This window comes from Choloepus didactylus, chromosome 20, assembly GCF_015220235.1.
Source record: "Choloepus didactylus isolate mChoDid1 chromosome 20, mChoDid1.pri, whole genome shotgun sequence".
Taxonomy (NCBI): Eukaryota; Metazoa; Chordata; class Mammalia; order Pilosa; family Megalonychidae; genus Choloepus; species Choloepus didactylus.
This window is the reverse complement of record NC_051326.1, coordinates 17,424,119-17,438,546: the sequence shown is the minus strand read 5'-3', so window position 1 is coordinate 17,438,546 and position 14,428 is coordinate 17,424,119. Positions and strand designations below refer to the sequence as shown.

At 55.2% G+C, this 14,428-nt stretch overlaps 1 protein-coding gene and 1 long non-coding RNA gene across 8 annotated transcripts in view; one reads left to right on the top strand and one right to left on the bottom strand.

The window, feature by feature from the left end:
- Positions 1-14,034, bottom strand: part of TOGARAM2 (TOG array regulator of axonemal microtubules 2) — a 55,825-nt gene extending 41,791 nt beyond the window's left edge. For 6 of the 7 annotated variants that reach the window (XM_037813138.1, XM_037813140.1, XM_037813141.1 and 3 more), the window contains exons 1-3: positions 13,841-14,034; positions 2,927-3,065; positions 902-1,015 (exon numbers count right to left, since the gene is read on the bottom strand). In XM_037813138.1, the coding sequence (XP_037669066.1) occupies positions 902-1,015; positions 2,927-2,963 (151 nt within the window). In that variant the 5' untranslated portion in view covers positions 2,964-3,065; positions 13,841-14,034. Of the gene's footprint in view, positions 1-901; positions 1,016-2,926; positions 3,066-9,169; positions 9,527-13,840 lie in introns of all 7 variants that reach the window. The other variant, XM_037813139.1, reaches the window with a different exon arrangement.
- Positions 5,497-6,313, top strand: LOC119516714. Its single transcript, XR_005213357.1, has 3 exons — positions 5,497-5,651; positions 6,056-6,130; positions 6,234-6,313. It is a non-coding gene; the product is annotated as an uncharacterized LOC119516714 (long non-coding RNA).
- Positions 14,035-14,428: the final 394 nt, after the last annotated feature.

Here is a 14,428-nt window from a genome sequence, read left to right as displayed (position 1 = left end):
AGTGAGGCACAGCCTTTGTTACTAAAGGGGAAATAAGATCTGTCCATAAATAGGTTCATTACAAGGTACAAAGTGGAACGTGTCAAAAAAGAGCTGAAAACAAAATGCTCTGTGCATTAGAGGAGGGGAAGGATGGTCTGAAAGCCCTTCGTGACGTGGCAGCGTGTGAACTGCACCTTGGCGTGAGCCCTGGAATGTGGAGGAGCAGGGAAAAGCCCACAGACGGACCCCTGCAGAATCCCCACCCCACGCCGCCTCTTCTCGGGAGTCCCTGGACTAAGCCATGAGACCCTGGCCCCCAAGCCACCAACATCGGGCACCAGACCCCTGGAAAGGCAAATGCTGGCCAGGCCTGAAAGGGGTCTGGCCCCAAAGCTGTGCCCCCTCACTGAGAGGGAAATGGACCAGAACAATCAGTCTCCTTTCAAACCCTGAAACTGGAGCTCTGCACTTTGCACCCACTTCGCAGCTGGAAGCTAAAGCAGAAAGCCTCCGAGCAGAGAGCGGCAGAGAAGCTGGGTGCCCACTGCCCGGCTGCTGCCCTGGATGCTGAATGCCCTCCTGGCCCCCAGGAGAAATCCCCACCTGCCAGTTCCTGCCCGTCTGCCTCCAAACTCTTCCACCCACTGAGGCACAGAATTGGAAGAGCCTACCTAAAACCGAAGGGCGTTTTCAGTAGAGACCTCAGTGAAAGTAACACCTGCTATTTGCTTTAGAACACAGCCGGGCATCTAAACACCCTCATCTCCTCCCCCCGGGATCAGGCCCGAGCTCTATCCTGTAGTCAGGGGCCCTGGGGGGGGGGGGGCAGCTGCTGGGTGGATCCCCCATTCTCTGCCTGGAGTCCCCAGATGGCCACCAAGGGACTCGAAGGCCATTTGGCATGGCTGGCTGCACTCACCTTCTCCACTGGCCTGCAGGCTGGGGTTGACACTTCTGCCTGGGAGCCCACGGAGCCCGGCACTGGTCCGGGGGACACTCCCACAGTACACGGCCACCGGAGCCAGGACCTTGGCTGGGGACAGAACCGCGGGAGAGCCGTGTCTTAGAGGCCTCTGAGGCCAGGAGCAGAATGCTGGTGCCAGGTCCGTGAGCCCCTCACAGCCCCTGCCCAGAGAAGCATGGGCAGGGGGCCCAGCCTCCCACACCAGAGACTGGTGGTGGAGGGGCCCGCCAGCCAGGACGCCACCCTGTCACCTGGTCCCTGGGCCTCTCAGCAGAGCTGCTCCCTCCTTCCTCCCCCCTCCCTCCCCGCTTTGCTCCAAACCCTCCCACCAGGCCTTTTCAGTCTCCTTCCCGGGCTCCTCCATCACCCCAGCAATGCTGGGCCCTGTCCTCTAATCTGTGGCTTCAGCCGCTGTGCAGAGCATCTGGTTACCTGCTCAGCTCCCCTCGCTTGGGAGCCCTCAAGCACTTCACAGGTGTGTCCTATGCTAACCTTTTGTCTTCTCTTCTCAACCTCCCCCATCTCAGCAAGTGGCTTCGTTATCCCTGCAGCAGGGACATACGAAGTGCCCACTGTGTGTCAGGACTCGGGCCTCACAGGCCCTGTAGATACACAGGGAGTGAGGCAGGCAGCCCTGTCCCCAAGTGGGGAAGACAGTGATTGACAAGCAAAACCCTGGGGGTTGGGTGGTCCTGGTCTGCACAGCAGGAGGCCTTCCGGGCAGGGCTGGAGAGAGGGGCCCGCTGAGCTGAGACCTCACCGAGCAGCAGGAGCAGCCAGGAAGAGAGGAGGGGCCACCCAGCTGCACAGACCCTCTGGGACCCTACCGCTCCCATCTCCAGTCGCCTCTCCAGAAGCCTCCTGCGTTCTGCCCTGCAGCCCCTCCCGGCAGGGGTCTTGCCTGCCCATCTCTGTGTGGTGGCACCCGACACCAGGAAAGCACTCAGCAAATGCTGCCAAGCTGATGGGTTGGTCCAACACCCTCCCGGCCCAGCCCCTTCCCAGCACACCTCGGGACCACCCGTGGGGCCCTGACTCCCTACAGGGGGAGACCCAGCCCGCGCACCCCGAGGACCAAAGGCCACTAGGCTGGGAGTCAGGAGCCAGGATCCTTTCCTATTTCTGCCACCTGTGAGGCCTTGGAGTCAGCCTCTGCATCTCAGTTCCTTTCTCTGTAAAACAAAGGAGGTGCGCAAAGCCAGGGGTTCCCACATTACGTCCCCTCCACTTAAGGAAGCAGAGGCCATTTTCTGTGTTTCAGAGAAAATCAAATTAGTGAATAAACTCTTCATTTTATATCTAGATGTACAGATTGTTCTTAAGCCTTCAGCCCCGCCCACTTTCCTGCTAGAACCCAATGGCAGGCAGTAGTTAGTTCCTGATTCAGCACTGCATCATGCAGATGTTTTCATATTAACGTAGCAGAGCCCCAGGATGTTGCTCCCGGAACTGCCCTGGTCTGGGCTTCTGGGGTTCTCCCCACATCCCTTCCAACGGCCCCTGCTTCCACCCCTCCTAATTAAGCAGCTCTCTACCTCGCCAGCTGCCCACTTCATCTGGGGCGGGAAACTGAGGCTCGCACAGCCAGCCCCCAGAGGCTGAGCCAGGCCTGGAAGACGCCTCCTGGTCTGTCTGCTGCACACTCAGCAGCTAAGGAAGGGTCACCTGGGCCTCCCCCAGGTCCCTGTCCCATGTCCTTTGCCCACCCCACAGAAAGGCATCAGCCCCCCAGCCAGCCCACCCACCCCAGGGAGGGAGGCAAAGCTCGGACCGAGTGCCCGGCACACTCTGAGTGCATCCCCAGGCCCGGGAGCCACCCAGACGGCCTGCTGGTGGGGAGGGCCAGTGTGGGCAGGTGGGAAGGCACGGCAGGCAGCAGACTGCAGCCCCTGGGACCCCCCGGGGGAGACCCCCCCCCCCCAGCCCACCCCACTCCCACCCGGGAAACACCAGGCACAGGCCTGCCGAGGCACCGCTTACCTGGGGGGACATTGTCACGCGTGCCCATGCCCTGCATGGTGGAGGCACCCGGGGGTTGTCCTGAGGCAGCCGCTGCTCACTGGGCCGTCAGCACCATCCTCGGGGGGCCAGGGGGTCCCAGCCCGCACCATCCAGGGGCCTGGGGTGGAGAGGACGGAGGGCAGTCAGCAAACCCGCAACCAACGCTTTCCAGGCCGCTGGCAGAAAGCCCAGCAGGAGTGCAGCAGTCCGGCCGCGGAGACACCTGCCTGGGACCTGACCACACTTCTTTTTCCGACACTTTAACTCCCTCGGCAGCTTCAGAGTTTCTAAGGGCCCAGCCTGCCTGGCTCTGGGGGCAGAGTTGATTCCAAAGCATGTCCAAGACACCCACAAACAAACCACCTCTGCTTGTCGCTTCGACCTGGGTACTGTGCGGGTCCCGGGGAAAGGTGTGCTGTTTCAGTGCGGAGTCCACCCTCTGTTTCTCCGTCAGCCCCTAGCTGCTTCACGGCCCCCCCTCCCTGTGGCAGCTGCCCCGAAAGGCTGTGAATGCAGAGCCCCGGCCGTCTGCTCATCACTCAGGGCCTGGGGCCTCCCCAGAGACCAGCTTTCCCGTCTTCTCTGGGACGCGCCTGTCTGCCTGCCTGGGGCTCGCAGCCCTCACCCTCCCTCACCGAACAAGCCGGCTCTGTCCCTCTCGGCCCCTCCACGGGCTGCAGCCGACCGCTTGCCCGGCCTCCCTGAAGCCTTCGGGGTCGGCCATCGGCTCGTCTCCTTGACTGACTTCATTTTCTCTCCGCGTGACAGGGTCTCACTTGCAGGTTCGACGGCTCACACAACTTGCTGACATAATGGTGGCCTATTTTCACCTGACAGGTAAGGGAGGCTGCAGGGGGTTGAATGGCCTTCCCCAAAATTCATGTCTACGTACAACCTCCAACGTGGCCCCAATTGGAAATCTGGTCTTCCCAGAGGTGATGAGCTAACTTGGGGTCAGCCGGGATTAGGGTGGCCCCAACTCCAATGACCGGTGTCCTTATAAGAGAAGGAGAGGGAGCTTTGGATACGGAGGCGCAGAGAACACGCGGGGAGAAGACGAGGCAGGGCCGGGAGCGAGGCGGCCACAGCCCAGAAGCTGGAGGCGAGCAAGGAGACTCCCAGGGAGGCTGCGGAGGGAGCACGGCCCCGTCTACACCCTGTTTGAGGTCCAGAAGCCCTAGGAACCTGAGACAAGTGACCAGCCAGAGCTGAGCGGTGATGAAACAGGGTTAAAGCCCACGTCTCCCAATTCCCGCTCCAGAGAGCAGCTCCCCCGAGACAGCCCCGAGGGACAAGGCAGGATGCACGGCCAGCTCAGGAGCTGAGGAAACGGGCCTCCCGCCCTGAAGCCACCCTGCCCGGCCCCACCCCGGCCTGGAAGGCAGGGCAGCTCCTAGCAACCCCTCTGGCCAAACAGAGGTTGCCACCCGGCCCTGCTGCCCCAGCTCCCACTGGGCGCCTGCCTGTCCCGCCCTTAGGACATCAAGCCACTTGGGTTGTCTGTCCTGGAGAACTTTCCTCTCAACCAGGGGAAAAGGCAATGCCTGTCCAATAACTACTGGGGTAAGAAGACTTTGGCCTCATGGCATGGAAAGCAGCCTTCTCTGTGAGACGCAGCCCTTCTCCCGAGCAAGGTGGGGGTCCCATTCCACAGGCACCCAGTGAGCCAGGGAAGAGACCCGGGAGATTGGCAAGGCTGCTGCCCACCAGCAGAGCCCAGCAGGAACATTCCAGGCTGTGATAGATTTCCACAGCTGGATTAAAGAAAACAGCTGGAGCCCAGGGGCTTGCGGGCAACGAGAGCTGCAGGCCCCACGGACCCCTGCTACCTCAGCTCTAAACAGAGATGACTTTCTCCACAGATTGTCTGCAGAAATGGGAGGTTTAGCTACGGTCCTCGTTCTCAACTTATTACAGGGTCCCAGGCCACATCCCAGCCCTGCTGTGTCTTCTAGGGAGAAGTAGTAAAAAATAATAACAACACATGATTTTAATGTTCAAACAGGACTGAGAACAGGGGCTACAGTGAAGATTCACTTTATAATAAGTTCTCAGCTCTACACCATCCTCTCTCACCTTATGCTTGTCAAAGCGGGTACTGCTGCCTAAAGAGCTAAAGAGAAGACTTGGTGCTGCCAAGGGATCAGCAGCCACCTCTACCGCAAAGAGCCCCTGGACCAGGAGCTGCCACCCCTCTGCCCACAGAATGGCCTCAGGCCAAGGCAGCCCACCTTCTCCATGCCCCGAGGTTCACCAGCAGCAGAGAAAGGAAACCTGGGGCCCCTCGATCGCTGCCAAGGCATCGCACTGGGCAGAGCCCCTGCAGCCCTCACCCCACCCCCTGCCCCCCAGGTCCACACCTCTGGTCTCCTAGCAGCTGCCCAAGGAGAGCTGACAAAAGCTGCTTGTGGACAAACAACCACACCTCCCAGAAAAATCACTCAGGCCTGTAGACCCAAGTCCAAACTACACATTTCAGAATCAGAAGTTCTGACTCCCAAAGCACAATTCACTGAGCCCCGTTGGCATCATTCCAGGCACCAAGGCATTGTTCTCCCACACTGGATCCCCCAGCCCTGCCCCACAGCCTGGGGTTTCTGGGGACCAGGGCCCTGTCCTTGCTCCCTGGTGTTCTGGATTGTCCGGGAGGGCTGGCTCCAACACCCTCGGCCTAGTTCCCAACCAGGGAATGGGGTGGCCCAAGGTAAGTGACCGTTGTCCACTCCTTCTGTTGTCCACTTCCAGAGCTACGGCGGCAGAGGTTCCATGGTGACCGTGCCACAGAAGTGAAGAAAGGTAGTCAGAAGGGACTCAAGTTTCATGTGGAAAGGAAACAAAAGCTAGGGCTGGCCCACCGAAGAATGTCAGCCCCAGGGGCAGACTCCCACCACACCAGTGGCCTCGCTCGGCCTGCAGGAAGCCAGAGCCCTGCTCCACGCCCACCCCACTCACAAGGGAGCTGGGAAGAGAATCGTCCCCGAGAGAACAGCTCTTGGACAGGAGGACAAGGGAAGGGCTCTGAGGAGGAGGCCGGGAGGAGGGGGCCCAAGGCCCTGAGACCCAGCTCCACCCACCCCCACCCCGGTTATGACACTACCCCCTCTTTAGATACATCAGCCCCAGGAAGTCAGAGTCCTCGTCTCCACGGACTTGTTTGGTGGCAACCATGGTGCCCAGGCGAACGTGAGTAGAGAAAGGGAGGAGGGGTGACCCAGGATGAGGGGAAAGATGGGAGTTTACCAAGTTAATTTTTAAACCCCATAATATGTCCCTCTCTCTGCCCTAGGCACCCCACCCATCCCACACCGCAAAGTGCTCCTGAACTCCCAGCTTGGAACACCTGGAACTTTGGCTTTGGGATTGGACACAGGTGGGCTGGAATCCTGCCCCAGCCCCCTTGTATTACTTGGGAATGCTATTTAACCCTTCTGAGCCTGACTCTTTTCATCTGGAAAATGTCCTAAGAAAGGGCTTTGTTAGGATTAAGTGAAGTCACATAGAGAAAGAATTTAGTACCATTGCTAGTAGATAGCAGATGTTCAATAATGCCAGGCTAAATCCTTGCTCCTCCTCCCCTCGAACACACACACACACACGCACATGCACACACATGCACATGCATGTACATGCACATGTGGGCACCCATGACAGGCAGACACATGCATGCACCCACACGTATCACACACATCTACCTACACACAGCACACACATGCACGGGCATGCATACCCACTATCTTCAAAGTCACGCGGCCCTCCATTCCTACAAGATAGACCCAGGCGACGCTGTCACTCAGGTCTATGGAGTAAGACGGTCGAACTGGACCATCCCTTTGACCCGCCTCCCCGAGTCCTCAGCCCTGATTTATGACCCTCGGTGAACTCTCACTGGGCTGCCAGGCAGAGGGGAGCCACCCCAGGCACGGTCACAGAGGGAGACCATAGGCACTGGCCGACCCGGGGACCCAGAGATGCTCCGTGGAAAAGGCAGAAACCGGGCTGGACCTGGAAGGAGGTGGGTTCCAGAGGGGTAGGGAAGCGAGACTTCTGGGTGAAGAAATGGTCTGAGCAAAGGCAAGGAGGCAGGAAAGTGCCCGTGAGTTTGGGAACTGCAAGTGGTCCCGAGCCAGGGCCACTGGGGAGACCTGGGATGCTCGGCCAAAGGGTCTGGACATGCTCTGCAGCCAAAAGGAACCCTGAAGACCCTGGGAAGAAGAGAAGGACATTGTTTGATCTGTGTTTTCATTTGGAACCCTCGAGTGGGAGCTGGGAGGGACTTCCTAGGGAAGGAGGGCCCTAGACAGAATTTTAAGGCTGACACTTAGAAACCTCTGGACTAGGGATGGAGAGAATGAGTGACATTACCAAGATTTGACACTTGGCAGAGTTTAGACCGGGCCAAGCACTCCTTGCTGTACCCCCAAAGTGTCCCCCTGAGGGTAAAGGGCCAGCCACCGGCCCCTCTGCTCATGATACCCACACATCTCACCCCATCCACTTGTGCCTGCTCCTCCCAAAGAGGTTCCCTGTCCCACAGGCCCCCCGAGGACAGAGCCTACCTACTGGGCTCTGCTCTGCAGGGTTCAGTCAATCACTGAAAAGCTGAGAGTCACTCATTCATTCATCTGGTTTATATCAGCACCTGCTATGTGTCAGGCCACGTGCTAGGCGCTAGGCTACGAAGGTGAGTGAAACCAAATTCCAGCACCCACTAGCTTGTGCCTGCAAGCCCGTTACGAAACTTCTCTGAACCCATTTCCTTAATTGTAAAATGCAGATAATAATACCTATTCATAAGAGTATCATGAACATTCGGTAAAACATGAAAAGCATTTAAGACTCTGCCTGGCGCTGCTGCAGAGTTGATATTTGGGTGGATAGGGCAGGAGGCTGTGGAAATAATCCTGGTGAGAGATGCGAAGGGTTGGACTCAGGGCAGTAGTGGTTCAAATATGGGGAGAGAGAACAGATCTGAGAAATATTTAAGAGGTAAAGTCAATAGGAGGCTGATTAGATGAGGGAGGCTGGGAGAAGGGGCGTCTAGACTGACTCCTCGGTTCTGGCTTGGGGGGCTGGAGGATGGGTGCCATCGGCCAAGACGGCGAACACAGGAGGAGGAGCTGGTCTGACAAAGCACCATGTCCTGGCTTGGGCAGGTTGGTTTGTGTCTCCTCTCGGACCCCCACGTGGAGCTGCCCAGAAGTCAGCTGATCTGAGGCTCAAGGGAGGGAGGTTTAGGCTAGAGCTACAGGCTTGGAAATCCTCATCCTCGGATGACACTTGGAACTACAGGAGTAGATGCCATCAACCAAGAAGACCTGGCCGAGAGAAGGTGCCCCGAGCCATGGAAGGCTCCAGGGGACAACAGTGCTGGGCAGAGGTGGGCAAAGGACCTTAATGACCTCCCGGGACAGGGTGGAGTCCAAAGCAGAGCTTCTCAACTGTTTTATGCCTCACACAGCTCAGGGTTGTGGCCTGGCATTTGTAGCAGCTCAATGTGATTGGGGGGGTTGGGTGGGCAGGGTAGGGAGAGTTTGGGGAGAGCCGCATGGGTGCCAGGGCTAATGGTATATGAACAGTCTCCCCAGGGAATTCTGATCTGAAGGTCATTGGTCTAGAAGATACAGGAAAGCCTATGGGTGAGAGGAAGTTTATCTTTAAGCTGTGTTGGAAAACCCTGAAGAGAGGTGATAAGCAGGGCTGTCATGTCTGGTTGTCTAGGCTGTGCACTTCACAAGGGCATTGTAATTAAGGGTATGTCACTCATACTTCAGACATTAGAAATCTGTACATTTTCTACAGATGTTTTATGATGACTTGTAGCCAAGCATCTTGAGAAAGAGACGTCTTTTTCTAATGCACAAAGGCACCACACAAGCAAGGGGTGGCCCTAGTGACAAAGGAGATGTAACTTTTACGTAAATTTACAAAATTCAAAACCTTCCAAATCTGGCCCCACCTTTGAGTTTCATGTTGATCCTATTGTAAATTAGATGAATCAGAATGTGTGCTAGTAATTTAACAAAGTTTCACACTGTGGGACAGCCTGCTCCTGTAGCTGCTTCTCTGTTCACTAAATTTCAAGCTGGCCAGGCCATTAGAGTCAGCTAGTCTCCTCGCGGGTAAACAAAGGGTGAATCTGAGGTCCAGAGAGGTTATGCAACCTGCCCACTGTCACCCAGAAGCCACTGCCTCTCCCGGCCCCACACCCCACCAATATCATACCGGCCACCAGCTGGCGAGTGCCCGTCAGCTCTCAGAGCAGCTGGGAGGAAAGCTTTCCTTCTCCACCTGGCACCCACAGCAGCAGGTCAGGGTCCACTACAGTGTGCCCAGGCAACAAGCTCTCAGTGGGGCTGGGTGCCATGTGTCAGTCGCTGCTTGAAGTTAATTATTTAATTAGCCTTCTGTCTGCTCTGAGCCTTCCACCAATGAGGTGTGAGCTCTCCTAGAGCCTGATCATAGTCCTGGAGTCGTGAATGAAAAATGGCCTGGTGCTCCCTTCCAGGAGTGCTTTCTGCATGGTATGACAGTTCAAGGACCCCTGCCCAGTGGCTATGGCTCAGTTCTTCAAAATGCAGTCTGTGGAGACAGAAGGCCAGAGACATTTTGGAGAAAGCCATTCTGAAATGCAACCCGGGAGCAAAGGACCAGCAGATGCCAGCCACGTGCCCTCCCAGCTGACAGAGGTGTTCCGGACGCCATCGGCCTTTTTCCAGTGAAGGTATCCTCTTGTTGATGCCTTGGTTTGGACACTTTAATGGCCTTTGAACTGTAAATTTGTAACCTAATAAACCCCCTTTACATAAGCCAATCTATTTCTGATATCTTGCATAATGGCAGCTCTAAGAAACCAGAACATCCTGTCTATGAATATCTGACTGCTGTTGGTACAGAACTTCGATTATATCCCATGTGCACCTACTCTGGTCTACAGATTTCCAAGACTACCGCCAACCTATAAGCTCCCAGGACTCCAGCCCTCTGTCCTGCTGGGATGCATTGAAGCTTTTCCAAAGTGCAAGAGAGCAGATACCTGCAACTCTCTTTTGGCACGGATCCCTCCCATCCCCACCCATCTGCGTCTAAGGGAGGGGGTGAGAGAGGAGGTGAATGGGGGAAAGGCAACATTAGAGCTTGTTCTTGTTTGACCAGTGATACATTTTGAGTTTGTGTTTTCCATACAAAAGGTGGGGGAGAACCCCCTGCTATTTATTCCATCTTAGAAACTAAAAAAAGCAAAATAATATGTACAATAAAAGATGTAGTCTGTGAAGATCTGGAAGTAAGGACATGAACAGACATCTGCACACCAATGTTCATAGCAGCGTTATTCACAATTGCCAAAAGATGGAAACAACCCAAGTGTCCATCAACAGATGAATAGATTAACAAAATGTGGTTATACATACGATGGAATTTTATGTAGCAGTAAGAAGGAATGAAGTCCTCAAGCACATGACAACATGGATGAACCCTGAGGACATTACATTGAGTGAAATACATCAGACAGAAAAGGACAAATATTGTATGATCTCACTGATAATGAACTAATTATAATATGTAAATTCACAGACATAAAATATAGAATATAGGTTACCAGGATATAGAATAAGGCTAAAGAATGGGGAGTGGTTACTTAATATGTGCAGATGTTTAACTAGACTGAACTTAAGTGTTTAGAAATGGACAGAGGTGATGGTAGCACATTATTGTGAGAATAATTAACAGTGCTGAATGGTGTCTGAATGTGGTGGAAAAGGGAAGTTTAGAGTCATGTATGCCACCAGAAGGAAAGTTGGAGGTTAAACCATGGGAATGTATAACACAGTGAATCTTGTGGTGGACAATGTCTGTGATTAACTGTACAAATATTAGAAAGTTCTTTCGTGAACTGGAACAAAGGTAGGACATTATTACAAGGAGTTAATAATAGAGGGGTAAATGGGTAAAATAGTATGTATTGCAAACTATGGACTATAGTTATTAGTAATATTTTAATACTCTTTAATCAACAGTGACAAATGTACTAAATCAATACTATAGATCAATAATGGAAGGGACAAGGTATATGGGAGGATTTGGGTTTCCTTTTTTATTTTTATTTCTTTTATGGAGTAATGAAAATATTCTAAAATCATCACGGGGCTGTCTGCACAACCATGTGACAATACTGTGAGCCAGTGGTTGTACACTTTGGATGGTTTGTATCATGTATGATTTTATCTCAATAAAACTTTGCATTAAAAAAAAATGTAGTCTGTGAACACACAGGTACCCAGAGGATCCGAAAGCACTGGGAAGAAGTAAACCAGCCTTTGCCATCCGCGTCTCAGCAGTTATTTACCGTGACTCTCATCTGAATGCCTGTCACAGCCAGCACGGGGCTCCTGACAAAGGCCTCCCTGCAAGAAGCTCAGAAGCCTCCGGAGCCACCGCCGCTGTCCTCTCCACAAGGACCCCAGGAGGAAGCAGACTCCCCTTCCTGAGCATGGCCAGGAGCCGCCCACCACCTCTCCAGGGCACGGGCTGTTTGTGCCTGGCAAACCGAAATGGCCTTTCTGGAAGGTCATTTTTTTCCATCCTTGTTTCACTGAGGGGACATCTGAGCCCAGGAAGGGAGGGATGTGAGCTGGGCCAAGTTACAGAGGGTTTAAAGCAGAGCCAAAGTGGAAGCACTTGGGGCTCCAGGCAACTGCTCTGGAGCTGGGTCGGTAGCTCAAAAATCAACAGCGGAGAAGCAGTGTGGCCCGGCGACTGGACCTCCACGAAGGAGCTGGGGAGAGGGACAGAGGGCGGGAAGGGCAGAGAGCAAAACGGAGATCAGAGAACTGCCAGAGTGAATGGAGACTGAGAGAATGGGGCACCCAAAGGGGAAGGAAAAGGCCAGGGCAGGGACTCAGCTTCCCTAGGAAAATACACATCAGACCACAGTGAGAGACCACCATCGCTCCGCAAGACTGGGGGAGCTAAAGATGCAAGACCGGACCAAGTGTGGATGCCAGAGGGCAAAGCAAGGGGGACCCTCCCCACTCGTGGCCCGTGGGAGTGAGAGTGGGCAGGACCACTTCGGAAAGCAGTTCAGCTTTAGCTCATAAAGTTAAAGACATGCAAACCCCAACAACCCAGCAATCCCAGGGTGAGGTATAGACTCTTGAGGAATCTTGCACACGTGAACTGGAAAAAAGAAGTGCAAGAATGTTCATAGCAGCTTTATTGACAAAAGCCACAATCTGGAAACAATCCAAACGTCCCACAGGAAAGTGGAGGCATGCACAGCGGTATGTTAGTGCCGTGGAATATTACATGGTGATGAAAATGAACAAAATTCTGCTCTGTCCAGCACCATGGATGACTCCCCAGCCTAACGTTTCATGAAAAGGCCAGCTGCAAAAGACAGCATGGAGAGTTAGTCTATTTATATAAGATTCCAAAGTCAATGAAATTAAACTATAATGTTTAGAAATGCATACACAGATGGTAAAGCATTACAGAAAAGCGGGGAATAATTAGGAGAGAGGTTAAACCCCGGGGAAGGGAGGTGGCCCTGGGAAGCTGCCAGCTTTCTATTTCCTGACCTGGGTAGTAGCTACACAGTCATTTTATAATCATTATTTGATGTTCATGTGCTTCATACATTGTGCTGTCTGTAAGAGGTTGGATGTAAATAATAATAAGAAACCTCCAAGTGTCCATACTGCAGGAGCAGAGTCTGGGGCCTCTGAGGTGGCCGTGGGGGCAATGGGGGATGCCTTTGAGGCAGGTCTCTGCAGAGCTCAGCTTGACCTTCCCCACGCCCCTGCCTCTACAGCCCTCTCCTTCAAATCTACTAGGCCAAGTCCCCATGGGCTGGACCAGACCACCCATGGGAGGCTGTCAGCCAGGGGCTAGGAAGGCAGCAGAGCTGGGTCCTGCCTGGGCAGGGCAGAGGGCAGCCGGGGTGTGTCAGACTCAGCGCTGGACCAACTGTGACCCTGCATGGTCCCTCCAGGGCCGGGCCCCAAGATGCTCTTCAACAACGCCTGGGCTCTGGATGGCCCCTCCAGTGCTCCCGGGTAAAGGCCAGCTGTCCAGGGTCCCCAGGCAATTGTGGGCCCTTGTCCGGGAGAGACGGTTTGCCAAACCCTAGTTTCAGGAGGCCAAAATCTGCTCCCGAACAGAACCCAAAAATCTCCCCAATAATGATAACAGCCTCCACGAAACAGCTTCTGTTTAGCACATGGGCCAACATACCAGTTGCTCTATCATCACCTCACACAAATAGCCCCAAGACAGAACTTTTTAAACCCCACTTGACAGGTGAGGAAACTGAGGCTGAGAGAGGCGACGATCCCAGTCCACCCAGCCAGGAAGAGACTGAGACAGAATCCAAACCAGAGCAGAGTCTCTACAACATCTGTGCCTCATCCGGGCCCCACTGCCCCTCGGCAATGTGCCCTCCCCACTGTATCCCTAACCCCTTACCTGGGCCCCACTGCTCCTCGGCAACTTGCCCTCCCTGCTATACCCCCAAACCCTCCTGGCACCACCAGCCTCTGCACTCCCAAGCTGGTGCCCAGACACTCTGGGTTTACCCCAGACCCCCAGACAGAAAGCACCACCCACTGACAGAGGCCACCGCCCAGGCCAGCCCCCCCCTCCTTGGCTTGCAGCCTCTCAGACAGCAGCAAGTCTAACCTCCTCCTTTAGTGGACACATGAAGGCCCAGAGAGGGTGGGGGCCTCCCCAAAGTCACACAGCCTCCATTTCCTGGTGTGGTGCTTTTGCTCAAACCGTGCCCTTTCTGTTTGCAATATGTCCGGTCCTTGTCCCTCCCTCCAAGGGCTTCAGGGATCCCAACCTGCCCAGCCCTCTTTTCCCACTCACAAACAGCTCGATGAACACACGGCCCCTCACCTCTTGTCCAGAGGCCAAACCCCTGTCACCAAAGGAATCCAGGATCCTCGGACCCTGGAGAGACGATGCCGCCCATGGGTCCAGGGGGCAAGGATGGGGCAGCCCCACACCCGGCCCGGCTCAGGGCTGGGCCCTCCTGTCGGGGCAGGGGCTGGGAGCTGCCGCCCGTCCTGCTGCTGGCGCTCCCTGCTCTCCCAGAGACTCTCCTTGAATAAACAAGGCTGCATAGCAACCAGCTCTGAAGGAGTCTGCAGCTCCCTGGGAGCCAGAGAGGGGAGCTGGGGGACTTCTCCCCATGGCCACGTTTCCTCTGTGGCTCGGCCAGGCTGGGCACTCCCAGGGGCCACCTGCCCGAGGGGCCACATACGCAGGAGAAGGGGGGCCAAGCCTCGCCGGGGGGGCCCTCTGGCCAGGGGGTGCATGGCAGGCTTGGGGCAGGGACGTCAGTGGCAGGCCCACGGCTGGCTCTGGGCCCGATTCTGGTTCTGCTATGGTGAAACCTGCAGCAAAAGGCAGACGGGGCGAGCGCGAGGCCTTGGTGGCCAGCAGAGTGCATGGTTTTGAACCCGGGCCCTGCTCCTTCTAGCT